General features: G+C 48.9%; 1 protein-coding gene across 1 annotated transcript in view; it reads left to right on the top strand.

The window, feature by feature from the left end:
- Window positions 1–27986, top strand: part of CLTC (clathrin heavy chain) — a 987367-nt gene that overhangs the window by 357309 nt on the left and 602072 nt on the right. Inside the window, exon 9 of the mRNA XM_078679837.1 lies at window positions 19784–19936. Within this exon, the coding sequence (XP_078535963.1) occupies window positions 19784–19936 (153 nt within the window). The remainder of the gene's footprint in view (window positions 1–19783; window positions 19937–27986) is intronic.

Below are 27986 nucleotides of genomic sequence, written 5' to 3'. Positions count from 1 at the left end.
AGGGAAAGCTCTGGCTCCTCCTCATTTGGGTTCCCCTTCATCGTCTCCTCAGATAATCTTCCCCGCTGTGTTTCTTTAGTGACCGTATACCGATCAAGCTTATTAGCTTGGACCGCCTTTGAGTTCTTGGCACCAGGGCCTTTTCTGCGGTCCATTTTACCGTCCACAGCAGGCTTGAGCTAGGGGCAAACAGACAGGGCTGACCCAGTAGCCTCCACGCGTGCAGCGCGCCAAGCACAGGGTGAAATAACCCAGTCACGAACCCCTGAGGCTTTCAGAGGGCCAATGTCAGTGAGTCCTCAATGCGCCATACCGGCGTGAGACATTACCTCCACAGTGCTCTTTATTCCCCCATCCAGCAAGGACCTCTCTCGACGCAGTGCCAGTGCGTTTAGTCCCCCCTAGTAGTAAGCTGGTCGTCTCTGTGCTCACATCCAGTTCACCATCCCCAGATTGTTACATGCCACAGCTCCCCGCCAGGTAGTTACCAGCAAGTCCAAGGCTAAAACAACCGCCCCTGGCAGCGCAGTCAAGCAAGCACAGGGGAGAGGAGAAGGGGGGTCGGGGAAGGCTCACACCTGACAGTTTAATCAAGCCAACTTTGCCACACTTTCGAGGTCCACCACTCCGCTCTCTTTAGAGTGCACCAAAAGACACCAACGTGAGAAGGGAAGTCTCACCCTCTCACTTCTCAGTCTTGCCGCACGGTTTCATCAGCCTCAGGTCAGGGTGTAAATTCGGGTCGAAGGTTTCTATTGTTCCATGTGTCTGCGCCTATACCAGAGGGGGAGGAAATCGGGGTCCGAAGTTGCACTTGCCTGTTCTTCTCGGGCTCCCGGTTCGGCGCACAGGAAATCGCGGCGGTAATTGCGGCGGCCGTCTCGGCGTTGATATCTTCGCCACCACAGCTCCTTTCCACAGTCTGTCCCCCCCCCACCACAGCACACAACACACAGCCCCGATCCGGGCTACCGGTGCGACGGCGGGTAGACAGCCAGAGCGGCCGCAGTTCTGTTATCGCGGCGGGCCGGAAGTCGCACCAGCTGGGCCAGCGCGATCACTGTGGGCCCCGGCCTCGAGGCCCCGTCTAGGCCCGCACCTGCTGATGGCCGCAGCTCCCCGATGCAAGGGGTTGTCAACACCCGAGCAGGCAAGCGGGTTCTGTGTCCTTTCCAATGCAACGAAATATGCGTTGGACTGACGGATAGGCAATCAGGATAACCTTTGGGGCTTACGGGCGGCGGAGGTCACATTTTACGTGGCCATTCCTGATCGTGCTCGGCCACGCCCCCCTTCAATATCAAAGTTGCCTTCTTCTGAAAAGGGCTTGCCCTTATCATTAGCAGAGGCTATCCAATGCTATACAAATCAGCATAGGCTTGTACCATACTGATTCAGGGGTGTGGAATTTAATAAAATATCTACTTGTCCATGGGGCAGGTTGCTTCATAAATCTACATGTCCTGTAACAAAATCCACTTGTCCCTTGTGTGCCATGTAATTTCATTATAGAGGAGTTCTGATATAGCATCTCTAATTTTGCCCGGGCTCGTACCATAAAAGGGTTTGAAAACTAGCAATTCCCTTACGTTGCTACGTTTCTGCAGGTCTACATACTGGGGCTGAAGGTAGTGGCAAGCAATAGTTCAACGGTTGGAATGCCCTTTTGAGTCTGTGCAAACCTACTTGCGTCTTTTAAGGGTTTTCACCAACTCTTTTCTAATCTTTTCCGATACTGAAAAAGGTTGGAAATTTACTCCTGACAGTGGCAGATGTAAAACCTCTTCCAGGGTTGGGGAAAATGTGGTTGGAGGAAAAGTTAACTTGAAGCATTCAGATTTTCACATGAGCAAATCTACACATCCATATTTGCTCATACTAAAATGCAGTTCACAGATATTTTTTAGGAGTACTATTTCTTGGCCTACTTCGGTAAATTCTTGTGAATTCATGGAAACTGTATATATGCACTTAATGCACGGATATATACCAGGAATGCACTATTGAGATTTTCTTTAATAATTGGGCCTCTATTTAGGCCTTGTGTTAACCATGACCTTTTGTGTTTAATAAAATTCTGTCTCTCTCTCGCTCTTTCTATCAACTGGCTTCACCATGAGTGACGGTATTCTGCTCTTTTACAAGGAGCATATTGGCACACACAGTAGTTTTGTTCAGTGCCCGGAACTGCCGTGGTAATGTGTGCTTTTTGAGACCAAGAACTATTTTTGCTTTTTCCAATGCTTGTTAAAATGGTGAGGGCCCAGCAGCTCCTACACGGATAAGGTTTTCAAAAACCATGCCTAAACAAGTCACTTATTGACAAAACCAAAAGGCTGACCACCAACTTCAGACCTAGTGGCTTTGCCAGTGCTTGTTTATTGTTTCTCTTAATCTTATTTCAACTGGTAACCCTGATTTTCCATTATGAATGTTTTACTAAATGATGCTGGAAAGATATGGTATCTAAAATCTTACAGTAGTTTTGCAGAAAAAAAAAATCTACTTGCATTTTTTTGTGAACATTTTATTTTGAAAGCAAAGAACCATCACTCTTGCTTTCAAGCTTCTGCAAATATTTGCATTAATCAGAGAGCATTCTGGGAGCATTATACATAGCCTCATATTACTGAACTTTAAAAACGTGTGTATACATTTATAAAGGAACCACCGTCCGTAGTGAAGGCAGAGCTTAAAACATTTACTTTTAGTGCTCACCCTAATAATAAAAGCTTTGCATTAATAAACCATAATTACAAGTTTGAACAGAATTAACACATGGACACACACATTACCTTAAATGTAGACCATGCCCTTCCCTAATCCATAATGTGGTATTGTAAACTGGCAGCCAACGGGTTTGTGCTGTAGGTGAGTTGGGCCTACTTGTCCCAAGGACAAAATACACACGAAAACGTGTTGCCCTTGACCCCAAACAATGTCCTAGGCAACGGGCTATAGGAATTCCAAATCCCAGCTGATTGTACATAACTTGGCAGGAGTCGGTCTGGATGAGGCTCAGCGGCGCTCTGCTAGTGTTGTCACAACCTGAAACTGGATTTTTCAGAGAAAGGAAATTGTTTTTAAATTCCTGCCACAATTACTGCTGCTTTTAAACTTTTCTTTAATCCTGCATCATACTTAATATCTTTGTCCTTTGTCTGCACATCTGAGACCTTGCCAACTGCCTCATACCCATGTCCGTCACGACGTGTGCCGCTTGAACGGAGGGTTGCTTGGCAAACAAGTAAACTTCCGGTCATACTACCGGAAGCTGTAGTAGCGTTCTCGCCCTCGCCAGCCACTATTTCCAAATTTTTTTTTTTTTTTTTTTTAAACTTTTATTGAGCCACAAAAATATATGTACAAACACGGGCCCACAACCACACGGGCCGGCCGCTAACAGCAAGGCATGGTGCAATACAAGAAAATCAGTGGTCGAAACCCCAGCGGTCAGGCGAGAACAGAATACAAAGTGCCGCACAGAGTGTAGAGCAGGATAAAAGACTTTTCTTATGTTAAATAAAAACTTAAAGAAAACAAACACAAAAACAAAGGCGAATAGCGTAATGAACAGAGTCAGCCCTAAAGGGGGGGAAGCTCACGAACAGGAGATACAAATTGCAAGCAATAGAATGAGTCAGGGTGGGGGTACAGAGGGGAAGTCAAGCAAACCATATGATTAATGAACGAACCGACGGGAATGCCAAGTCAGGGGGACAAGGGGACATCAGGGGTCTCTACCAGGGGAGGAGTACAGATGTTCCCACGATAGCCATTCCACTGACTCCAGATCTTCGTCCAGGCCCCTGGTCTGCCCCTAGCTGTGTACACCGTCTTTTCCCTGAACATAGACCAGTCCATATTTTCTGCCCACACAGACACTGTAGGGGGCCTTTGCGAGCCCGAAAGCTGCGCTATATCTCGCTTTGCAACCATGTACCCCAGGGTCGCCCATCTCGTCTGGGCCACAGTGTAATCATTGGGTTCCCACACGTTCAGCAAACACCTCCGGGCCTCAGGCAACAGGGCAATCCCAGTAACATCAGCCATCACCGCAAGCACCTTAGTCCAATAATCAGCCACCTCCGAATACTCCCAAAGGATATGGAGAAACGTAGCACTCATCCCGCACCCACGTTTGCACAAACCATCCGGGGAGAAACCCATTGCAACCAAACGAGGACCTGTAACGTACACACGGTGTAATATCTTAAGCTGGACAAGACGGAGCCGGGCGGGAATGGCGACCTCTTTCGGGGAAGACCGAGCCGATTGCCAGTCTTCGTCGTCCAAGTCCAGCCCGTCTCCAGTCCATACTTCTCGAAGCCGGCCGAGTAAATCCGCTCGATTGTTGATCAACTTCTTATAGATCAAAGAGATAGTGCTGTCAGGGAGATGACCGTCAAGTATACGATCTTCAAGGGGGGAGGATTCAGGGATGGCGGCACCGGAGACCAGAACCGAAGTCGGGGCATGACGGACCTGCAAATATCTAAAAAACTCTGTCACTCAGTTCATATTCATTCCGAAGGGCTTCGAAAGACTTCAGTGCTCTGTTCACCCAAAGGTCACCCACTCTACAGATACCAATCATGTCCCAGCGGTCAAACCCCTTCGTAGTCCAGAGACTACCCAAACGTTCAGACGCATAAAGTGGAGTCGCCAGCGTGACTCGATCAACCCAGCCCATGCTCACATTCGCAGCCCGCCACACACTAACAGCAATCCTAGTCGGACCCGTAAGGCAGAGCCCAGCCGCCCTGGAATAAAGCACTCTATTGAAGTCTCCACCCGGCAATTGGAATTTGTCCATTTCAAAAGCCGGATTCGGGCCGGGGGAGTACATCGAATGGTTGATGGCGGACAACTGGGAGGCCCAGTAATATCTTCTGATATCAGGAAGCGCCACACCCCCGTCATACCAAGGGATGGTGAGCTTCACAAGGGCAATGCGCGGACGCCCGTCCCAAATCAGCTGTCTCTGTAAACCCTCTACCTCCCGGAAATAACTAGTAGAGAACATCAAAAGAATTCTGGAGTGCATAAAGAAAGCGCGGCAGGGACATCATCTTGAAGAGGGCGGCCCTGCCCAGCGGCGTCAAAGGTAACTTACGCCACCGGGCCACGTCCAGCCTCAATCTACGAAGTGGGGGAAGGAGATTGCGTTCGAAGCGGAGCGACGTGTCCAGTGTAATAAATATACCCAAATACGTAAAGCCCGTTTGAGCAACCTGAATGGGAAATCTACCTGGTAGCGGAGGCAAACCGCCAGAAATAACATACACACAGGATTTAGCCCAGTTTATAATCAAGCCAGAGTTCTTGCCGAACGAAGTAAGGACGTCAAAAAGGACATTCAGAGATTTACGTGGGGAGGTAAGATAGAGAAGAATGTCATCGGCGTAAAGCGAAACACGATCCTCAAAGTCGGGGGACCACCGTATACCTTTAATAGACGGCTCCCATCGGAGCCACGCAGCGAGCGGCTCCAATGCGAGAGCAAAAAGCAGCGGAGACAAGGGACATCCCTGCCTGGTCCCCCTACCAAGGGAAAAGGGTACCGACACTCGACCGTTAACAACGACCTGTGCCAAGGGGTTGGTATACAACAGTTTCACCCATCCGATAAACTCCGGGCCGAAACCAAACTTCACGAGGGCAGCCCAAAGGTAGGGCCACTCTATCGTGTCGAAGGCCATCGAGGCGTCCAATGAAGCCAAAATGGCCGGTTCCGTCAGAGACTCCGCCCTCGCAAGGACACCGTGAAGGCGTCGCAGGTTAAGGGCCGTGTTCCGGTGCGGGATGAACCCGGATTGGTCCGGATGAATCAAGTCACCGATGACCACCAGCAGACGAGTGGCAAGAACCTTGGCTAGGACCTTAGGCTCAGCGTTTAACAGGGAGATAGGCCTATATGACGCACAAAGGTCTCGGGGTTTACCTTCTTTAGGAATAACCACTATCGTGGCCAGACGCTGGTCATAGGGGAGTGTGCCTAGATCACGGGATTCCCGAAACATCGCTCGAAGATAGGGCGCAATCTTATCAGGCCGCAGCTTGTATAGCTCAATCGGCAGGCCGTTCGGGCCCACGGCCTTGCCCGAACGGAGAGATCGAATTGCCGCCGCTATTTCGTCCGTAGAGAACGGGGCCTCCATAGATACCCGCTCCACTTCCGAAAGGCAGGGCAGATCTATATCACGCAACAAGAAGTGGGAGTCATCTTCGTCCCTAGCCGACACCGGGGAGTAAACCGTACGGAAATAATCCGCAAAACATTCCACTATCTCACCCGGGTCAGTCACTCTCACACCATCCAAAGTCTGAATCACAGGTACAACACGATTCGCTCTTTCCTTCTTGTCCAGCCAGGCAAGCAATTTACCCGCCTTATCCCCAACATCGTAAAGTCGGCCCCGTTGTTCCCTATACATCGTCTTGGCAGCATCCGTGACCAGGGACTTGTAGTCAAATTGCTTCAGACTAAGGGCATGGAGTTTGTCACACGTAACACCCGACTCCAGGTCAGCCTCCAACCCAAGTATTTCTGTTTCCAGAACCACCACCTCCCGATTCCTGGCCTTCTTAGTTTCAGCGATAAGAGATAGGGCCTGCCCACGAATCACCGTCTTAAAGGCCTCCCATAGGGACACCGCAGAGGAGACGGACCCTTCGTTGTCCAGAAAGTAGTGGTCTAAGGACTTGAGCAGTTGATCACGTGTCCCAGGAGAGCTCAAGTACCAAGGATTGATAGATGCCACCCGCCCCACTGCTTCTATACCCATTCCAAAACAGAGCCAGAGCGGGGAGTGGTCAGAGATGCCCCGGGCCAGGTGTCTAATCTCCCGGATCGAGGAAGCCTGTGCCGCTGGCATGAGGAAATAATCAAGGCGGGACAAACTGCCATGGGTCCCAGAGTGGAAAGTATATTGGAGCTGGGTGGGATGTACAAGTCTCCAGCAGTCCACCAAACCAAAGGTATCCAGGAAACCACCCAGCCAAGCTTGGGCCGAAGGGGTATCCCTGGGGGGGTGACGATCAACCAAACCCGAGAGAACAGAATTGAAATCACCAGCCAGGAAAAGAGCACCATCAGGAAGTCCCAACAGCACTCGGCCAACATCAGAAAAGGTGGAGGTCTGCAGGCCAGGGGGTACATAAACGGTAAATAGGGAAAGGGTCTTGCCCTCATATCGTCCCACGAGGGCGGCATATCGCCCTCTATCATCCAGGAGTAACTCGTCTATCTCAAGGGGAAGGGAAGACCGGACAAGGATGCCTACCCCTCTGGAGCCCGTAGTAAACCCCGAGTGTGCAACAAGACGATAGCCCCACCTATTCATCGCATGACAAGTATTACCCACTAGGTGTGTCTCCTGCAAAAACACAATATCAGGAGACAGTCGTCGCAAATATCGCAACACCACCCCCCGTTTTATACGATCCCCCAAACCATTGACATTCCACGAAATAAACATCAACCCCCATCCCAACATGTGACGCAGGAGCCACCCCACAAAGAGCAAGACACTGAAAATAAAGTTGCAAACATTACATCGCCTTGAAAAAAACAAAACACAACCACAAACACCCCACCAACCCACCCCCCAACACCCAATGCAACACCCCCCACCCTGCACCCCTGCAATAGACTGAAAAGCCACCCCAACATGCAGTGTGCCTGTCGCCCAAACAACCCCATTCTACAGAAAGACCCCGGAGGAGGAAAGGGCCCATGTCCCACCCGCCACCCCGAGAGAGGAAAAAGATGGGGAGACACAGAAAAGAAAAACCACACAACTACGGAACCCCAGCTGAAATTGTCTTGTTACGGGGGCAAAGATATTGCTGTCAGCTCTCCACGCCACCCTCGGCCCCATCCGGGAGCTTGGCGGGATCAGTCAGGTTAGTTCGATCCGGCAAGGAATCCAGCCAATCACTGACTGTCTCAGGTCGATCAAAGAAAAATGTCCGCTCATTGTACTCAACTCGCAGCCTGGTGGGAAAAAGCATGGCGTATTTCAGTCCCAAGTCACGGAGACGCTTCTTGACTCCACGGAAGCCCATTCGCTGTCTCTGGACCAGTTGAGAAAAGTCCGGATAGAAATTCACAGTAGCATTCTCAAAAGCCACCGGGCCCTTCACTCTCGAGGCCTGCAGGATAGCGTCTCGGTCCCTGTAGTGAAAAAGCTTGGCAACGATGGGCCTCGGCGGCGCGCCTGGCTTGCACTTTCCACCCGGAACACGATGGGCACGTTCCACCGCAAAGAATTTGCTTAACCCAGACGGAGCAAGGTAGTTCTGAACCAGGTCCTCAACAAGGAGATCAACGGAGTGAGCCTCAGGATTTTCCGGAACGCCAATTACACGCACGTTACAGCGTCGTGCCCTGTTCTCAAAATCCTCCAGTCGATGGGACATGAAATTGTTCGCCGTTCTAAGATTGCCAATCTCCGTCTGAAGCTCCGAAACGTCGGTCGTGAGACTTGTCGTCTTGAGGTCCAATGACGTCACCTTCTCATTGGTCTTGGACAGATCAGCCCGAATCAAGTTCACATCAATGGCCACAGTGTCGATTTTGTGAGCCAAGGCTTCGTACTGTTGGCCGATAGTCTCCTTCATGTTCGATAGTCTCCTTCATGTTAGAGATGGCGCCCATGACGTCCTGTAGGGATAGCTCCGCCATCGGGTCCCCCATTGCACTCTGGGTAGAGATGACGGCACCTGGGGACACTTTAGACTGGGTATACCGGTCCATGATGTTAGACTGGACCGGGCCCCCACGAAGGGGAGTCTTGGCCTTCCGTCTCTCTTGGTCCCCTCTGCCAGACACGGTGGAGAATGAGCCCCCGAGGGACCCTTGCGACCTGGTGAAAATGGCCGCCGAAAAACAGGGCGCCACCGTCCAGAAATCACCAACGGGGGCAAGTCAAGGTGTGAGACGGCCCGAACAGATCCAAATCGAGCGAAAGGCTCCCTTACACTGCTTCGTTGTTGGGTCAGCCACCGGCCAGACACATCAGTAGAGAGACGTAGTCAGAGTGGGAATCGAAACCGAAAGTTAAGAGGGGGACGCATGAGTCAAATCCCACTGCCGCTGTTGTTCAACTTAGACCCGGCATCAGAGCCTCGCCAAGTCCCGGGAGCGCCCCGAGGCGGGCCTCGGAAAGTTCGATTCGACGTATCTCCGGTGCCCCCGGTCCAATTCAAAATCCGAAACCAGTATTGAGATCAGCCCAGGTTCCTCTTCAATAATCCATTTAAGAATCCAGGATATTTTCAGGATATTATGCCGGGAGTGGCGGGGGTCCGGAGAGCTCCGAGCTCACGCGGCCATCACGGATGCCCGCTAAGCTCCTCCTCCACTATTTCCTATTTAAAGCGGGACAGGGCGTGGACGCGCGCAGCGACGTGCCGCCCGGACCCCCGCCTGTTCCTTCCGAGACCTAATCACCATCCATTGTACAGAAACTTTATGAATACAAGGTATCATGGCACGGTTAAAATATTCTAGTATCGAACTTAAAAGCCTAAATAAATTATATCTAGAACCTACTGAAAAACAAATAGCAGACATACAAAGAAATCCAGAAATTGCATGTTTAATCAGACCTGTCAATCTAAACCAACCTCTAAGTGCCCTTAGTCATGATAAATCTACGACATCTAACCTAGTTAGGGCTATTTATTTGAACTCCCGCTCTGTCCCTATGCACTCGTTAGAGTTTTGGAGTCTCCTAGATTGTATAGCTCCCGATATTTGTTTTCTTACGGAGACTTGGCTGCATGAAGATGCATCCCCTGATGTTTGCACTGCCTTTCCGTCACAGTACAAGATAACTCGTTTGATATGAAAGAGAAAAGAGGAGGAGGCTTACTAATAGCCTCCACTGAGGATTTAAACATCACAACTTAAGAAACCATAATTTCGAATCCCATAGAACTATGTATTTTCAAGATAGACTGCCTACCACTCAGCACCTGGAGAGGGGCCCTAATCTACAGATCCCCTGGACCCAAAGAGGGTTTCTCTGACAAATTGTTAGAGACCATTGCTCCCCATATTCTGGCCTCCTCCAATTTTCTTCTAATCGGAGATTTCAACTATCATGCTGAGATTTTTTCAAACACAGACACCGATCAACTGATCTCAAATATGAACACGCGGACTGTGCCAACTGGTCACAGGTCCTATCCATAATGCCGGTCATACACTTGACCTTCTTTTCACCAACTTTTTATGTATCACAATAGAACTCCCAGTCCCCCTACTATGGTCAGATCATTACATGTTAAAATTTGCCTTCCCTAACAAAAGGACCAAAACTGACCACAGAAACAAATTAATATCACGAGGATCTTGGAGGAAAGTTACTCAATCTCACTTTTCTAAATACTTTCGTCTAGACCACCCAGGCCAAGAAGTCAGTGTAAATCAAACAGCACATGACTTTGACAAAGCAATTACGATGGCGTTAGACAAAAAAAAGCCCACCTCACCCAGATTAAAATCAAACCCAGAATCGCTCCCCGGTTCACAGATCAACTAAAGACTACTAAGTTCCTGTGTCGAACCGCGGAACGAAAATGGCGAAAGAGCAAAAACATGGGTGATCGCAAAATTTACAAAGAAATTCATCAGTTACATGAACGACATCAAATTGGCAAAAAAACTATTTCTTTTAAATTGGATAAATCAGGCAGAAAATTCTTGTAAAGAACTGTATCGGATCTTGAAAGAATTTACAACCCCTAGTAACCAGCCACAGATTCCTAATTCCCAGGAATGGACGGACTCTCTTTCTAAATTCTTTGAAGATAAAAGTTTAGCCATTCACTGTTCCTTTCCCTCACAACATAACAATTCTTATTCTGATGATGTGCCCAGCCTGTCTTCTGACCCTCTGTAAATTCTTCATGATTTTGTCAAGTGTGACATAAAATCGGTCACTACTGTTATGCTAAGGATAAAGTTAGGCTCGCCTACGACCCAGTACCTCCAAAATGTTTCCCTACTATTGCACCTTTGTTATTAGAAAACCTAACCAATCTCTTTAATAAATCTCTTCTGGAGGCTGTTTTCCATAAAATATGGAAAGCTGCCATGGTCAGACCTATTCTGAAAATACCGACAGCAGATCCAAATGTACTTCAAAACTATCGTCCCATATCCCTTCTCCTCTATTTCGGCAAAATGTTGGAATCTCTCATAAATCAACAACTAGTAACCCACCTTGAGACCCACGGACTGCTTGACCCCTCACAGTCTGGTTTTAGAGTGGCACACAGTACCGAGACGGCACTGGTCGCAGTAATGGATAATATCAGGCTGGCTCTGGACAAACATCAGTCAGTTTTTCTAGTCCTGCTCGACCTATCTGCCGCCTTCGACACCATCTACCACAGCATCTTAGAACATCGGCTGTGGGAGATTGGTGTCAGGGGAAATGCCCTTAAGTGGCTCCAAATCTATCTAGCTGATCGAGTCACTGCAGTCCAAATGGGCAAAAATGTTTCAGATGAGAGACCAGCTGCGTTGGGGGTGCCACCGGGCTCTATTTTAAGCCCGACCCTCTTCAATCTGTATATGACGCCACTGGCCAAGGTGATCAGACTCTATGGCTTTGACGTCATATCTTACACGGACGACATGCAGATTCTGGTCACCATTGGCCCAGACCCTGCAGAAACAAAGCAGCGTTTTTAAAAATGCATGTCCCACATCGACAGATGGATGCGTTCCAACTGCCTACAGTTGAATGGTGGAAAGTCCGACATTGCTTTTTGGTAAGGCTCAGGAGTACCTGTCTCATGACTGGTGGCCCTCTTATCTCTGTCCCTCCCCAACTCCTAAACCAACTGTACGAAATGTAGGCGTCTATATGGACAATCAACTGTCTAAGAAAAGTCTGATCAACCACATCACCGGCACTTGCTTTGGAGTGATGCGTAATCTATGAAAGGTTTTCAAATGGATTCCTATTGAAGCCAGGAAACCACTAGTCCAGGGATTAATAATAAACCGTATGGACTACGGAAATGCTCTACTGGTCGCAATTAACGAAAACCTGTTGAAAAGACTCCACACTTAGCAGAATACGGCAGCTAGGCTAGTCTCGACCTCCCGCCCAGATCTTCCTCTGCCCCTTGTCTAAGATCATTACATTGGCTTCCAGTGAAGAAGCAAATTATTTTTAAGACCCTTTGTCTGATTCACAAGTACATGTATGGAAGGGGGCCTAAATACTGGTCCAACAAACTACACTGGTACCAGCCTAGCCGGGCACTTAGATCTAGCAACACGTCGTTGCTTACCCCCCTAAGAATTCGCACTGCCAGAACACGAGGACGGTCTTTCTCGCTCCGTCATCATGGAATAAAATCCCTGCCAACCTTCGTACCATCCCCTATCATAACCGTTTCCGTAAGCAGCTGAAGTCATGGTTATTTGATGGTTAAGCCAGTGTTAAATCAGAGCCGTCTGCAGGAGCCATGAGACTCTCGAGTGATGTGCTGCTCTATACAAATGTCCCTGATTTGATATTTAGTTTGTTCTTCGCCTTCCATTTTTCTATTCTGCAGCCACATTCACAAGCAAGGAAAAGCGTTTGGATTTTAGGGAGGCTGTCTCATTGTGCCCCACGTCAATCCATTGAGGAGCTGCTAAGGGAAGATTCTGACAGTTCTTTCCGTACTAGTTACCTAGGATGAAGGTTTTAGGAAATTGCCCCTTTTTGTCAAGGTCACTCTCACTTTTTGCCACTGGTGCTGATGCTTGTCGACTGATGTGCATTGGGTCCCTGCTAACGACCCCCAGTGCCAGTACTCTTTCCCTAAAAACAAGGTAAAATGGTCTAATTGTGTTGCAATTGGCACACACTTTAGCATCCCTGTAAACTCCTAGTAAGTGGTATCCCTGGTGCCTAGGGCTTGGGTACTAAAGAGAGCCCCTGTGGGCTGCAGCATGTATTCTACCACCCTAGGGGACCCCATATAAATTGCATGCGGGCTGCCATTGCAGAATGAGTGTCATGGTGGAACTCAAATGTGACTACACAACATGGTAATCACTCAGTCAGGGTTTGTACAGCAGGGCTACTCACCCGTGAGGGTCTCAAGGTGCTAGGGGGGAGTAGTGGGAGTTGAGAGGTACTGCTGATCCATCTGGATTGAGTCGAAGAGCCAGGTATTGAGATCCTGCTTGAATTTGGTCATGGATGGGGATTTCCTGAGATGGAGGGGCAGGGTGTTCTAAGTCTTGGCGGCGAGGTTGGAGAAGGATCTTCCTCTGAGTTATCTTGTGGATCCTAGGGATGGAGGCAAGGGTCAGTTGAGCAGAGTGGAGGTGTCTAGTTGGTACGTCAGGTATGCTGGTCTAGCGTTGTGGAGGGGTTTGTAGGCATTAGTGAGGAGCTTGAAGGTGATTCTTTTGTTGACTGGGAGACCGTGCAGTTCTCAAAGGTGTTCAGTGATGTGGCTTCGGTGGAGTATGTTGAGGACCAGTCGTGTTGTGGCGTTTTGAATGTTCTGTAGTTTCCTGGGGAGGAAGACTGCTGGTGATGAGTGACTGTCTTTCTTGCTTCGTTGGGGGTCCATCTGAAATTCTTCCAAAGCAGGGGTAGCTTGTGGAATCATGAGGAGGATACGACATTGATCTGGCGGTTCATTGTGATTAAAAAGTCCTGTATGATGCCAAGGTTCCGTGCATAGTCCATTGGGCTGCCGGTGGTTTTCCAGTACAAAAGGCCCCTAGGAGTCGTCCCAGGCAGAGGGGGTGGGGTCACAGGATGAGTACTTGCATCTTATCCGAGTTGAGTTTGAGGCAGCTGTCCTTCATCCAGGAGGCAAAAGCCTTCATCCCACTATAGTAGTCGATTCTGGCGGCTGAGGGTTTCTTGGTGAGTGAGAGGCTCAGCTGGGTTTTGTCTCCATAAGAGACTGTTGAGTCTGTGGTTTCTTGTGATGGCGACGAGGGTGGCCATGTAGACGTTAAAGAAGGTGGAGTTCAGGGACATGCCCTGGGGCACTCCACAGTTGATCAGTGTAGGCTCGGAGCGGAACAGTTAGTCTGACTCGTTGAGTTCGGCCGGAGCAGTAGGGATCCAGTCCAGGGCCTTGCCGCGGATGCCAGCGCCGTAAAGTCTCGTAATTAGGATGCGGTGTGAGATTGCATCAAAGGCAGCCAAGAAGTCTAGCAGGATCAGGGCTGCCGTCTCGCCCCCACTATAAGGGTGTGACTGTTGTCAGTGGCAGCTTCGGAAGGCGGATTGGGAGATGTCCAGGATGTGGTTCACTTATTGAATTCCGAGAGTTGTGTGTTGATGGCCTACTACGCAATCTTTGCTGGGGAGGGGAGCAGGGAGATAAGATGGAAGTTTCTGAGGTCCATTGAGATCGCAGATGGCTTTTGTCAGCAGGGGGTTGATCTCGGCATGTTTCCTCGCAGGGAAGATTGGGGTCTCGATGCAGCAGTTGAGGATGCCCTGGAGTTTGGGGGCTGTTCTGTGAAATATGTGGTGCTGGCAGAGGTCCTTGGGGGTTCTGGAGTGGATGCTCTTCATGGTCTCTAGTGTCGTCTGTGGTGAGCGGGCCATTTGAGCAGGGTGCAGTGTAGTTGGGGAGGTTGTGGTGTTGGGCTCGGAAGTGTGTTGAGCGTAGAAACTGTGGTAGATCAGTCTGATCTTGTGGTGGAAATAAGTGCTGAGTTTGGTGCAGAGTTCTTGGAGGGGATGTCCGAGGATTGGCTGCTGGTCCTGGCGAACCCCTTGGCGATGACGAAGAGTTCTTTACTGTTGTAAGAGTTGGTGTGGATTCTGGTTTGGAGGGCCGTTTTCTTTGTGGTTTTGAGGATGTCTGGGTTTCTGGGGTTTGTTATTTCTCCATTTCTTTTAAAGTCTGCAAGTGCATCTGGTCTCGCGGAGATCAGGCGTAAACCTGCTGGCTTTCTTGGTGTTTAGTTTGCCTGGGGCCTTCTGGAGCTGGGCCGGGATGTTGGTGCAGTTGGTCCTACAATGTTGGAGGTTGAAAGCTGAGGTGTTTGCGTCTGCTGTGGGCGGCGGTGTGGTAGTGCTAAGCAAGGCGGTAAGATTCCCCTGTGATCTTGTTCCAGCTGCGGCGGGTGGGGGATGGGGAGCGATGCTCTGCGGTGGTGTATGGTGGGAGAGTTGAAGGTGAAGTGTACGCAGTTGTGGTCAGTCCAGATGAGGTCAGTGGTGTGGTCGTAGGTGATGTTACTGCTGGCGGAGAAGACTGGGTCGAGCGTGTCGTGGGTAGGCACGGTGACTAGCTGCTTCAGTCCGATGTTGGTGATGTTCTTTAAAAGTGAAGCGGTGGTCTGGTCGTGGGGTTGTCCAGGTAGAAGTTGAGGTCAGTGAGTAGGATGTAGTCTTTAGATGCGAGGACCCGGGGTGTGCTAACCTAGACACCGGTGAAAATCGGGTGGGGGCCAGGGTGCCTGTAGATGATGGATCTGCGGAGGGTGGTGTTGGGGTTGGTCGGGACCTGCAAGTGGAGATGTTCCATGGTTTTCGTTCTGTCGTCCAAGAGGGAGGTAAGGCAGACTGAGTCCTTGTGGACGATGGCGATTCCTCCTCCTCCTCCTCTCCTCCTCCTCCTCCTCCTCCTCCTCCTCCTCCTCCTCCTCCTCCTCCTCCTCCTGTTCGGTCGGTGCAGTCCTTGCGGGTGATTTTGTAGCTGCCGCGGACTGGGCAATATCCGGGCCTGAGTTGGGGTTGCTCCAGGTTTCTGTGAGGCCACTGTGTGCCATGCCAAAATCACTACAGGTAATATATGTCACCCCTACAGCAGGCCTTGTAACCCTAAGGCAGTGTGCATTATACTACATGTGCTGTCTAGTTCAATCACTAGATTGTACAAGCGAACAGGGAAGCCATCTTAAATATATGTACTGGGCACTGGTCATTAGGAGATCCCCAGCGTGATGGCTTTACTGAAACCTATGGTGTTTGGTATCAAACACCTTGGCTTAATAAATCTGTACTGTTGACTGTGCCAGATTTATTATCAGCAGCATCCAGAGGGCATATTAAAAACATACCACTATCTAGTGTGCTTTCTTATTGGAATCGACCAGTCTGTCACCACAGAAAAGTTTCTGAACCACTGCAGGTGAGAGCCCAGGCTCTGAGTCAAGAAGCCATACCACCTCCAGCAGGATGGCTAGCAATTTAGCATATCAAGGTCAAGGTTTCACGGCCCTGCCACCCTTGATTTGCAACCCCAGCTTCCTACAGACCTGGGAGATGCCACACACTGCCCTGAGGCCCATTTGGCACCAGGACGTGTGAGAAATTAGCTATGCATGTAGTCATGTTGCACCACCAGGCTAGTCGCACCCCCAAAGTGGACTACCTGAGTGCTCCACAAAAGGAGGATTCCATCATCTAGTTTTTGGTGAAATTAGGAACTCTGGGACAGGGTTATGCCCACTCCCCACAGGAAGTGGTCATTTAGGAGGTGTTGTGACCTCAAGGGTAAGTATTCCATTGGCTACTACCCTTCACTCCCCTTACTGCCCCTTAATTTAACTTAACTTATGGTCTCCCACGTCCAGTGTGGTCAACTAGTTTCAGCCAGGCCTTCTTTTTGTAAAACTGGTGTCAGGTGATCCAGAAGATCCGGAGACATCGCCCAAGTGCATAGGAGTCCCTGATCCCCGCCGGAGACTCATGGAGTTTGCTCTTTTGAAGTTAGGAAGTACAAACTGAGAGGAAAACACCTCTCACAATTAGAGCACCTTAGTGTGTGCTTCACATAAAGGCACTGACAACACGTGGGTCCCTTACTTCAACCCTTCACATAGGTCCTGACGATAGCCAGTTTTATAAAAAGGCCTGGCTGAAACTAGTAGACCACACTGGACGTGGGAGACCATAAGTCTCTCCAACCACGTCCCAAAGCCTTGTTTTTACCCTGCCTAGGGCCCACTAATAAATTAACCTCATGGGACCTCTAGGACAGCTTTTTAACCTCACTCAAAACACCTTCACTACACACTCACTTAACAAAACCTGCTCTGCTGTAACCAGGTGTCATAGCACACCTGAGGCACACTCTGTGCCTTGGGTGGGACCCGATGATGAAGCATGCCACCAACTAGGTTGGTGGGTGAGGGCCTTCAGAAAAACAAATCGGTTTTTCTCCAAACAGACACATATAACACATACATTATTAAAGTAGCTAGCTCCTTTTGATTATTACTTATAACAGTCTCCCACATAGTAGCACCATTTGTCTAATTTAGAGATCAGCACAACAGGTGTTTATGAATTCAATATGCATTAAAATTACTGATTCCTGCCTCTCAAGACATTCTTTTAGCTTTGGGGGCTTCCAATAGTCTAAATTGTCACACCTGCTGATGTGTGATTGTTAGTCGTTGTGTTAGTGCTGTCATTGGCAGGGCTGGTAAGGGCAAAGGGTGGTGCAAGCTGCAGTGGCCTCTTGAGAAGGGCTTTCAAACTTATTTGTTTACAAATTAATTACCGGCATTGGTGGAAGCCACTGTTTAGCACAGATTTGTGGTGTCCCAAAAACTACTGGAACGATTATTTTTCGATCCACAGCCACACTTGGCCATTAACACAGACTTATCCCTTACATGCCTGGGGGCCAAAATAACCAGTCTCACCATTGAAGTGCATTGATGCCGGCTAAAAAGGCTTCTAATTACCACTGGGGTGGAGTTCGTGCAAATTCACTTACAAACCATACTTTTCAACAAGGTGGTACTAATTCAAACAGACCATTTGAGAACCATGTACTACATAGAGAAACTAGAGGGGATCACGCAAACCCCACTATTATCCAACATAGCTCAGACAATCTGCCACTGGTCACTCTGACACAGCATACACGTTGTGGAGCACTTGCTGGCAGCAGACATTGACTCTTACGAGCTCCTCAGCAGAAGTCATGAACAAACTTACCTGAGAGCGAGAGAGAGATCAGCTTCGATGTTGTATACATTCAATGTTGGGACACCTCAACAGTAGCCTAGTTTGCCACTCATACAAATTAAAAATGCCAAAATCCAGGTACCCACGCTCCATTCCTGGGGAAATAACCTCTGGATCGATTGGTCAGTTACTTATGCTTTTCCCCCACTCTCACTGATACCTTAATTAGTCCACAAAATAGATCAGACATAAATGCCACTATTTCTAATTGCTCCTCCGTGGGTATGCTGCCCCTGTTGTGAGAGCGGTTAGTCTATCCACACAAGAAACTGCCTTTGTGTCCAACATGTACTTCCATCTCAGAAGCTAGCTGTTACACTTCAACCTCCGTTCACTTAGTCTGGTAGTCTGTCACGTATGATACTTAAAGCCGTCTCAAAACTGTATTCAAATTGTTCAAGAATCCAGAAAATATACTATAAGAGCATGCTGTGCAGCTAAATGGAAATGGTTTGTAATTTACTGTGTAACTCGAAATATACGTTTTCTAGCACTAATAGTCCAGCACATTGCATATAACTTGCTGAATTTACAAAAAATAGAATCGGCCTACACTTATATACGCATACATCTAGTGGCAATCCCTGTGCACCTTCAAACAGCAATCTGTGTGTAGCTTCTAGTGCTGCAGGTTCACTTGTGCTCCACCCTCCTCTCCAGGCGTGGTACAGCTGGATGTTCACTGTACAGATGCTTCATAATTAATGCTTTGTATCTTTAGAACATCCTATTACCCATTGGGCATAAACACAATCTGAGATGGGGTTGTGTGTGCTGGCGCACTGTGGGTTTTCAGCAGAAGGCATAAGTATGTCTAGTCATCACACAACTCAAAGCACATACTCTAAGTAAAATCACCTGCAATATTAAGAGCCCAACACTAAAAGGCAGGAGTGTGCACAGCATGTGATTCTTCAGCACTGCATGCTGCAAACAGATTGTTGCAGGTAAGTAACCTTTTATTTTCATGGTTTCCTGGCAATGCTTGCAATAAGCACATCCCACTCCTACCTCTCGTGCATAACAGAAGCTAGCAACTGTTACAACTTTCAAATCAGCCCAGAAATGTTTTTTATTTACATTTAGCCCAAATATATTGAGCCTGTGAAGTATGAATTGCAGCACAATAAGTCTGGTTCAAGTTGTTAGCTGCCATAGCCTGATGCACAGCGTATATTAGTCTAGTGTATGCAAAGATTGAGCAAAACCAAGGACGCCGAGATACCAAGATGGGCCTTTTGAATAGATCTGTGACAATTACTTTGATAAACTGATAGCCAGGCATGGTGTATGAGAGCGTTCAATGCAGAAGTGAAGGGCCAGGATCGGGGGGGGAGGATTAATGGTTATAGGTACACTTTAAAATAAACCTTACACTGGTATGGAAATACGGGCATGAGTGGACTTCTGTCCATCCTTTAGGTTTGAAAAAATGAAGGACAATTGTTTTTTTTCCCTAAGGTTGGTTAGTAGCATGTGGGGGGCCAGTTGGCAACTGTGTAGATTATGAGCACTGGTCAGGTTTCTGGTTTGGTCTATTTGAAGGGCCTTTTGGCGGTTAATATGGAGGTTATGATAATGGACTCCTAGTGCATTGCTGGAAGTATACATCTTGGTCTGTGTGAGGTGTTAAGGGCTATGTGGGAGATTGTAGAGAGCAATGTGAGGGTTTTTTGTGAACTATGAAATCTTGGGGGCAATATCATTGAATTAACATTTTCGAAACCTGTGAAGAAATGTCATTATAATTGCTGTTAAAATAGAATATAAGCTGTTCTTACTAATGTGTTGTTACTTTTCAGCTGGAGTGCTCGGAAGAGTTGGGCGATCTTGTGAAGTCTGTGGATCCTACTTTGGCCCTCAGTGTGTATCTGAGGGCCAATGTTCCCAACAAAGTAATTCAGTGTTTTGCAGAAACGGGACAAGTCCAGAAGATTGTTCTATATGCCAAGAAAGTGAGTCTGTTTCATAAAATGTACTGAGTGCCTGGCTATTTGCTATCTTCATCTAATAACTGTTCCTGTTGCTTAAAGCCACCCTACAGTGTTGCAGAAATAGATTGTATGAAAATCAGTGAAGTAATGAGAGCATCATGTATTTCTGCCTAACAGAGGTGATACAATGCGAAGGCAGACCTCATTTTCTTTACAGCTGTAGGTATGACCTTTTTGTAAAACGGGAGGAGAAGGAAGCTGACCCGTACTAGTATATTCATTAGTACAGCATTTGGTGTAAATCTGGGCACATGGTCTCCCAATATGTCTCAAGTCATGCTACAATTGGCATTAGTTATGTGCTGCACAGTGTTCTTGCTGCACTCATCTAGACAATACTTTTATTCATACACCTGTAAGATTTACATAAGCCACTGCACAAGCAGATGACATGAATGTCATTGAGAAGCAGTACTCCTCCCTAGCACAGGAAATAAGGAAATCTACCCTTCATAACCTAGAGACTGCTTTTTGAATTTACTAGAATGCGTATTAACTCCATCAGACTCCAATGATGGGCACTGTTGCTTGACAGAAACTGCCTTTGTTATGACCTTCTCCATTTAGGTCAATCACATGTTTCCCTTGTGGTTTCTGAAGCAGGGAAACACAATTGCCCAGTCACATTTTGCATATCTACAGCTTCTGTCTTACACCATCCTTCTTAGCTGAAATCTCTTTAAACAGCAATATTTAGTGAGCTTACTGCGTTTGCGTAAATTTGTAGGATAATGTTCGAGGCATGTGGGCTGCTAAATTCATATCTTAGCATTAGATCGCCGCCTAGTGTTGGGTCCGGATGATCGCACATTGTTGTCCTGGAAGAGTCTTCGAAGTATCCTGAGATAGGTGGCTCCTCCCCTGGACTACAGTGCGCATGGGCATCGGCTCCATCCCCAGATTGTTTTTTTTCCGCCATTGGGTTCGGATGCGGTCTCGACGTCTCTCTGTCGGAACCGAGAAAAACTAACTTTTTACGGCCAAAAGGCCTAGTATTCTTTGCGTCGGTATTGTTTGCGAGCGATCTTGAGTTCTTCCGTCTCTTGGAGTCGGAATCAACGGAGTGCTTGCACTCTTCGGACATCGAGGCCTTCTCATCGCGACACGACGCAACTTTCCAGCATGGAGCGGAGTCCGTTTAAGTACTGTCCGCTCTGTGGGTCCAAATACCCACATATCGACGTGCACCCGGTCTGTAACAAATGCCTTTCACCAGACCATAACGAAGACAACTGCAGGGCCTGCGCAAAATTCAGGTCGAAGAAGACACTCAAGCTTCGGCGCGCGGTGCGCCTTGAGGCCAGACAAGCGGCCCCGGCTCCAGAAAACATCTTCGGCGACCGAGAAGAGGAGGACCAGAGCCATCATCTTCAAATCTCCCCGCCCGAGACGGAGGTCGAGGCAGATCCGGAAGACGACGACGGAGTCGTGGATCACGGCCTTGAATACGTCGACGAGGTAGGGGACGTCGAAGAGATTTATGGGGCCGCGGAAGATAGCTCAGGGGACGAGCTATGCCCCGAAGGTTACGAAGATCAAGATCGGGTCACGGGATCGCCTGTCGGCCTTACCCAAGACCCCGTACCGCAAGCCACGGCCCCGCCTTCAGGCCCGGCCACGGACATACTTGCTGCGCAGCCCGTATCGAAACCGAAACTGAAACCTACGGTATCGACTACACCTAAAATGGCCGACCCGAAAACGAAACCGAAACTTATCGATTCGAACGACCCTAAGATGGCGGCCGTACCACCAAAAACGACTACACCCGCTGCTTCATCGACTCCGTCGACCTCCGGTCCACAAAAGTCGAAGAAATCTGCCGATTCCACAGGGTCGAAAACGGCGCCAGAGGAGGGATCCTCTAAGAAGGGTGGTCGGCACGGGTCAACCGCTGCGACGCTGTCAAAGCCCGCCAAAGCCAGCGACACGGCTCCGGTTCCGACTGGGACTCCGTTAGTCGGACGCGTGGTGGTGACGGAGCCGACAAAATCACACGGATCGAAGGCTGGCACATCTGCGCATCGGTCCAAGGACTCTGGGTCGGCGGCTGCGGCATCATCGTCCAAAACTCAGAAGGGCCAACAGGACGTCGGATCCGAGGGCAAGGTCAAGACCTCGTCGGCGCCAAAGGCCGCTGTAAGTGACGCGTCCCTCGTCGCCGCTTCACTACAGAGAATCAGGGAGAAGGCCTCTGCTACGCCGGCTCCGATGCCATCGCCACAGAAGCCGATGGACATTCCGGTGAAGCCTGCGGGGAAACTTCTCTTCCTTCTGCCGCCAAAAGAGACGCCAAAGGCCTTTTCAACAAAATCGACGCCAAAGAAGTCGGATTCTTCGACGGCAGGGGCACTTTCAAGTCGGGTACTCGACTCTGATGAGGATTCAGAGCGTTTTATCGACGCAGACACGGGCAAATTGACCCTTTACAAGAGGAGGATCACTTCGCAGCCAGTGGACTCCTATGTCATCCCCCTAAAGAAAAAAAGGCTTCCTCAATACGCTTCAGGCCTCATGGAACCTATCCAGCCTCCTCCAAGAAGGAGCCCAACTCCTTCCCCAGAACACTCTGAGGGTGAGGGATATGTTGAAGATGACCAATACACTTTCCCCATCAATGAACCAGATGCACAGCCGGATTCATATGATGACATTGGTGACCAAGGCACCCAAGATGTGGGGCAAGACCCACAGCCTTTCACTGCACGTGCATCCCCAACAGAAGATTCTGCAGGTTTTCATGCACTCATTGAGAGGGCAGCTGCTAATCATGATGTGGACATGCATGCTGACCCAGTAGAAGAAGACTTTCTATTTGACACTTTTTCAGTCTCTGAACGGACAGTAAAGACACTGCCTATGCTCAAAGGGGTCCTCAGACACGCTGCGGACATCTTTAAGGAACCTACCAGGGCGAGAGTGGTCAATCCACGTATCGAAAAGAAGTACAGACCAGCACCTGCAGACCCTGCATACATTCGGGGACAGTTGCCGCTTGACTCCCTGGTGGTCGCAAATGCCCGCAAAAGGGCCAACTCCCAAACAACGGGTGAAGCTCCTCCCCCGGATAAGGAGTCCAAGGTGCTAGAGGCAGGAGGCAAAAGGGTGGCTGCACAGGCTGCCAATTTTTTGGCGTATTGCAAATACACAGGCACTCTTGGCACGTTATGATAGGGCGCATTACGACACCCTAGAGCGGGTTTTAGAACACCTGCCTTCGCAGTTTAAAGAGGGCACCAAACTGCTTATAGAAGAGGGAAAACTGATCTCCAACGCAGCCATAAAGTGTGCACTTGATGCCGCAGACACAGCAGCTAGGGCCATTAACACTAGCGTCATGCTGAGACGACAGGCGTGGCTCCGCATATCGGGGTTTAAACCTGACATTCAGACAACCATTCTTAATCAGCCAGGCAATCCTGATAGGCTGTTTGGTCCAGATGTGGACACCACCCTAGAAAAAATTAAAAAAGACACAGAAACTGCTAAGTCTATGGGGGCCCTACAATCACAACAGTTTCGTGGCAACAATTTTCGTCGCTCAGGTGCATGTGGAGTCACCAGAGGACAGATGGGTCAACAATCACAATTCTCTAGAGGTGGAGCACAATCCTCGTACCCCAAACAGAACAAGGGGGGTTACCGAGGAAACAGCACCAGAGGACGTGGCAGAGGGAACAACAACTCCCGCTCCTCTGCCCCAAGCAAACAGTGACTCTCTGTCACTGCCCCCCGACCACTTAACACCTGTCGGGGGGAGACTACAGCAGTTCCTGCCCGTCTGGAGAAACATCACCACAGACAGGTGGGTGCGACAACTTGTCCAGTACGGTTATTGTCTAGAGTTAAAATCCACTCCACCCAACATTCCACCAAGGCAACGGCCTATGTCCGCAGAGCACTTGCACTTATTGCAGCAGGAAGTAGTGGTGATGCTGCAAAAAGGCGCAATCGAGCTCGTGCCAGTACAGGAGGAAGGCACAGGGGTATATTCCCTGTACTTCCTTATTCCGAAGAAGGACGGATCTCTCAGACCCATTCTAGATCTACGTCCCCTCAACCTCTATATACTGTCAGAACATTTCCATATGCTCACACTGCAACAGATTCTTCCCTTGTTAAACCAAGGGGACTTCTTAGCAACCTTAGACCTCAAGGATGCTTATTTCCACATACCACTACACCCGTCCCACAGAAAATACCTCAGGTTCACTATCCAAGGCAAGCATTATCAGTTCAAGGTCCTACCCTTCGGAGTGACCACAGCCCCAAGAGTGTTTACCAAGTGTCTGGCGACAGTAGCAGCGCACCTCAGGAGGGAGAACATCCATGTCTACCCCTACCTGGACGACTGGCTCGTTCAAGCCAAGTCGGAACAACAGTGCGCCGCGGACATGTCGACTACCATTCACCTCCTTCACGATCTAGGTTTCTCGTTGAACTACCCAAAGTCGCATCTTCAGCCGGCACATGTCCGGCAGTTTCTAGGTGCGACGATCAATACCCTGACGGCCATGGCTCAACCAAACCAAGTCAGGATAGACAGCATGCAGTCTCTGATCCAGAGGTGCAGACCACAACACTCACTTCCAGCGAGAGTGTTCATGCAGTTGATAGGCATGATGGCCTCCTGCATCTTCATAGTCCCCCACGCACGGTTGCATATGTGCCCGCTCCAGGAGTGCTTAGCAAATCAGTGGACACAGGCCCAAGGACAATTAACAGACCTAGTGTTGGTTACCAGTCGGGCATACGACTCTCTGCATTGGTGGACTCCACACAACCTTTGCAAGGGCCGACTGTTCCAGGAGCCAGTGCCACAGATTACCCTGACAACGGACGCATCTCTCCAGGGATGGGGAGCTCATCTGCTCACTTACACAGTGCAGGGACTATGGACGACGCAGCAACAAAAGATGCACATCAACTATCTGGAACTGATGGCAATCTTCATGGCGCTCAAGTCCTTCATTGTACATCTGTGCAACAAGGTAGTGTTAGTCCGGACGGACAACATGACCGCGATGTACTACATTCAAAAACAGGGGGGCACCCACTCGCCACAGCTGTCTCATCTGGCTCAGGGCATGTGGCGGTGGGCCATTCAGAGGAACATCTTCCTCATGGCAGAACACCTCCCGGGCAAGGACAATCAGATGGCGGATCTGCTCAGCAGATACAGCCATCAAATGCACGAGTGGGAGTTACACCCATCTGTACTCCGCCCGTACTTCCAGCAGTGGGGTCATCCAGAGATAGACCTGTTTGCGACAAAAGTAAACGCAAAATGCCAACACTTTGCCGCCAGGTTCCCTCACCCACAGTCGCAGGGGAATGCGATATGGATGAACTGGTCAGGCAAATTTGCGTACGCTTTTCCGCCAGCCCCTCTGATACCGCTGGTGGCAAGAAAGCTAAGGCAGCACTCGATGACTCTCATCCTGGTTGCTCCAACGTGGGCGCGCCAAGCATGGTACACCACGTTCCTTGAACTCTCAGTGGTGCCGCATCAAAGACTGCGCCTCACGCCCAGACTTTTGACGCAGAACCATGGAGACATTCAGCATCCAGATCCGCAACAGCTCAACCTGGCGATCTGGCTCCTGAAGTCCTAGAGTTTGGATACCTCCACCTACCTCCAGAATGCATGGACATCATCAAGGAGGCAAGAAAACCGACTACCAGAGCATGCTATGCTGCAAAATGGAAGCGTTTTGTCATTTACTGTACAGCCAATGACATCAACCCGCTAGATGCATCTATCCCTAACATCATTTGCTATCTGCTACATCTTTACAAGTGCAATCTAGCGTTCACTTCTATTCGGATACATTTATCCGCCATCGCAGCTTATCTTCAGAATAGGCAGCATCTCTCTGTCTTCAGGGTGCCTGCCATTAAAGCTTTCCTTGAAGGTCTGAAACGAGTCATTCCCCCAAGAACACCGCCAGCTCCGGTGTGGAACCTCAATGTGGTCCTCACCAGACTGATGGGACCACCCTTTGAGCCACTGCACTCATGTGAACTACAGTTCCTAACGTGGAAAGTAGCTTTCCTCATTGCTATTACATCACTGAGGCGTGTTAGTGAGCTACAAGCGCTCACAATCCAAGAGCCATTCATTCAGATTCATCCAAATAGGGTAGTGCTACGTACTAACCCCAAATTCCTTCCGAAGGTGGTGTCACAGTTTCATCTCAACCAAACTATTGACTTACCGGCGTTCTTCCAAAACCCACAAACGGTAGCGGAAAGAATGCTCCATACGTTAGACGTACGGAGTGCGTTGATGTACTACATAGACAGAACACAACACTTTAGGAAAACAAAACAACTTTTTGTTGCCTTCTCGCCACAGCACAAAGGCAACCCTATTTCCAAAGCAGGAATAGCCAGGTGGATCGTTAAGTGCATCCAAATCTGTTATCAAAAGGCCAAGCGCACTTTAACGATACCCTCAAGGGCGCACTCCACACGCAAATTGGGGGCATCCATGGCTTTCCTGGGGAACATTCCTTTAGAAGACATTTGCAGAGCAGCCACGTGGTTTACCCCACATACCTTTACAAAACACTACTGTGTTGATGTGCATTCCAAGCAGCAAGCTGCTGTAGGACAGGCTGTTCTCAAAACACTTTTTCAGGTTTCTGCAGCTGGCACAGGCAACCGCCGCTAATGGAGGGACTGCTATGTATTCTATGCTAAGATATGAATTTAGCAGCCCACATGCCTCGAACTGAATATGCTACCTACCAGTATGCATCTGTTCTTGGCATGTAGGGCTGCTAACATTCATATCGCCCACCCTCCTCCCCGGTGCCTGTCGCAGCTGCAGATATACTATTGTATTCAATCATTAGCATGGACATCCTTTACACTTTTCACTCCATCTTCTGCCACAATGGCGAAAAACAATCTGGGGATGGAGCCGATGCCCATGCGCACTGTAGTCCAGGGGAGGAGCCACCTATCTCAGGATACTTCGAAGACTCTTCCAGGACAACAATGTGCGATCATCCGGACCCAACACTAGGCGGCGATCTAATGCTAAGATATGAATGTTAGCAGCCCTACATGCCAAGAACAGATGCATACTGGTAAGTAGCATATTCATTATATTTTCTACTTCAAATTATATTGGAAATGTTAACAGTAACTTGGTGCAAATGATTCTTCATTTTAGTGACATTTGTTTAAATGAATTGTGACTAGGGCTTCCTGTTTTCCTGTTTCTTTCTGATTTTTACAGCTAAGTACAGACAGAAACCATGTGTTTCCTATCTGTATTTATTTAAAAGTGGAAAAATATAGATAATTGGTCTTCTTTTGAGTGACTCCATACTAAGGTTAATGAATTTTGGGCCAGTTGCTGTACTTATTGGCAGCATGGGAAGTTACAAAGCTAAATTAGATTTGCTTCAATTACTACATATCTCAAAATGTATGTGTGCAAATTATTTTTCATGGGGGTTTAAGTCTGAGTGCACATTAACCCATTACATAAATGTAGAAATATACAATTTATCACCTCATCTGTTCACAAAACATATTATAAATCTAGATAAATGCCAAAACATCCGCTTGAGCGGGTCCGGTTCTGGGGTGGGCTGCCGGTTTTGGGCGCCATCTTTGAGTGGGGTGAGTGTTTGCTGTAGTCACCATCAGCTACCTGCGCTTTAGTGCGCAGTAGCCAGCGAGGAACGCCTACTTAAGGCGAGTCCCTCTGTGGCCCGCCCTGACAAGGAGCGTACCGCTGCTGGAGCGCTGCGCGCACATTTCCGCGCATTCTAGCGATTTTTAGCCAAGCCTGTTATTCTATTTGCTTTATTTTTATTTGTTTACCCTTGCTTTTATCCCCTCACCTGCACAATAATCGGTTGCTCACCGCCGCTTGAGCGGGTCCGGTTCTGGGGTGGGCTGCCGGTTTTGGGCGCCATCTTTGAGTGGGGTGAGTGTTTGCTGTAGTCACCATCAGCTACCTGCGCTTTAGTGCGCAGTAGCCAGCGAGGAA

This window comes from Lissotriton helveticus, chromosome 3_1 (assembly GCF_964261635.1).
Source record: "Lissotriton helveticus chromosome 3_1, aLisHel1.1, whole genome shotgun sequence".
NCBI lineage: Eukaryota > Metazoa > Chordata > Amphibia > Caudata > Salamandridae > Lissotriton > Lissotriton helveticus.
The sequence above is the reverse complement of the archived record's forward strand: the minus strand, read 5'-3'. Positions and strand labels throughout refer to the sequence as shown.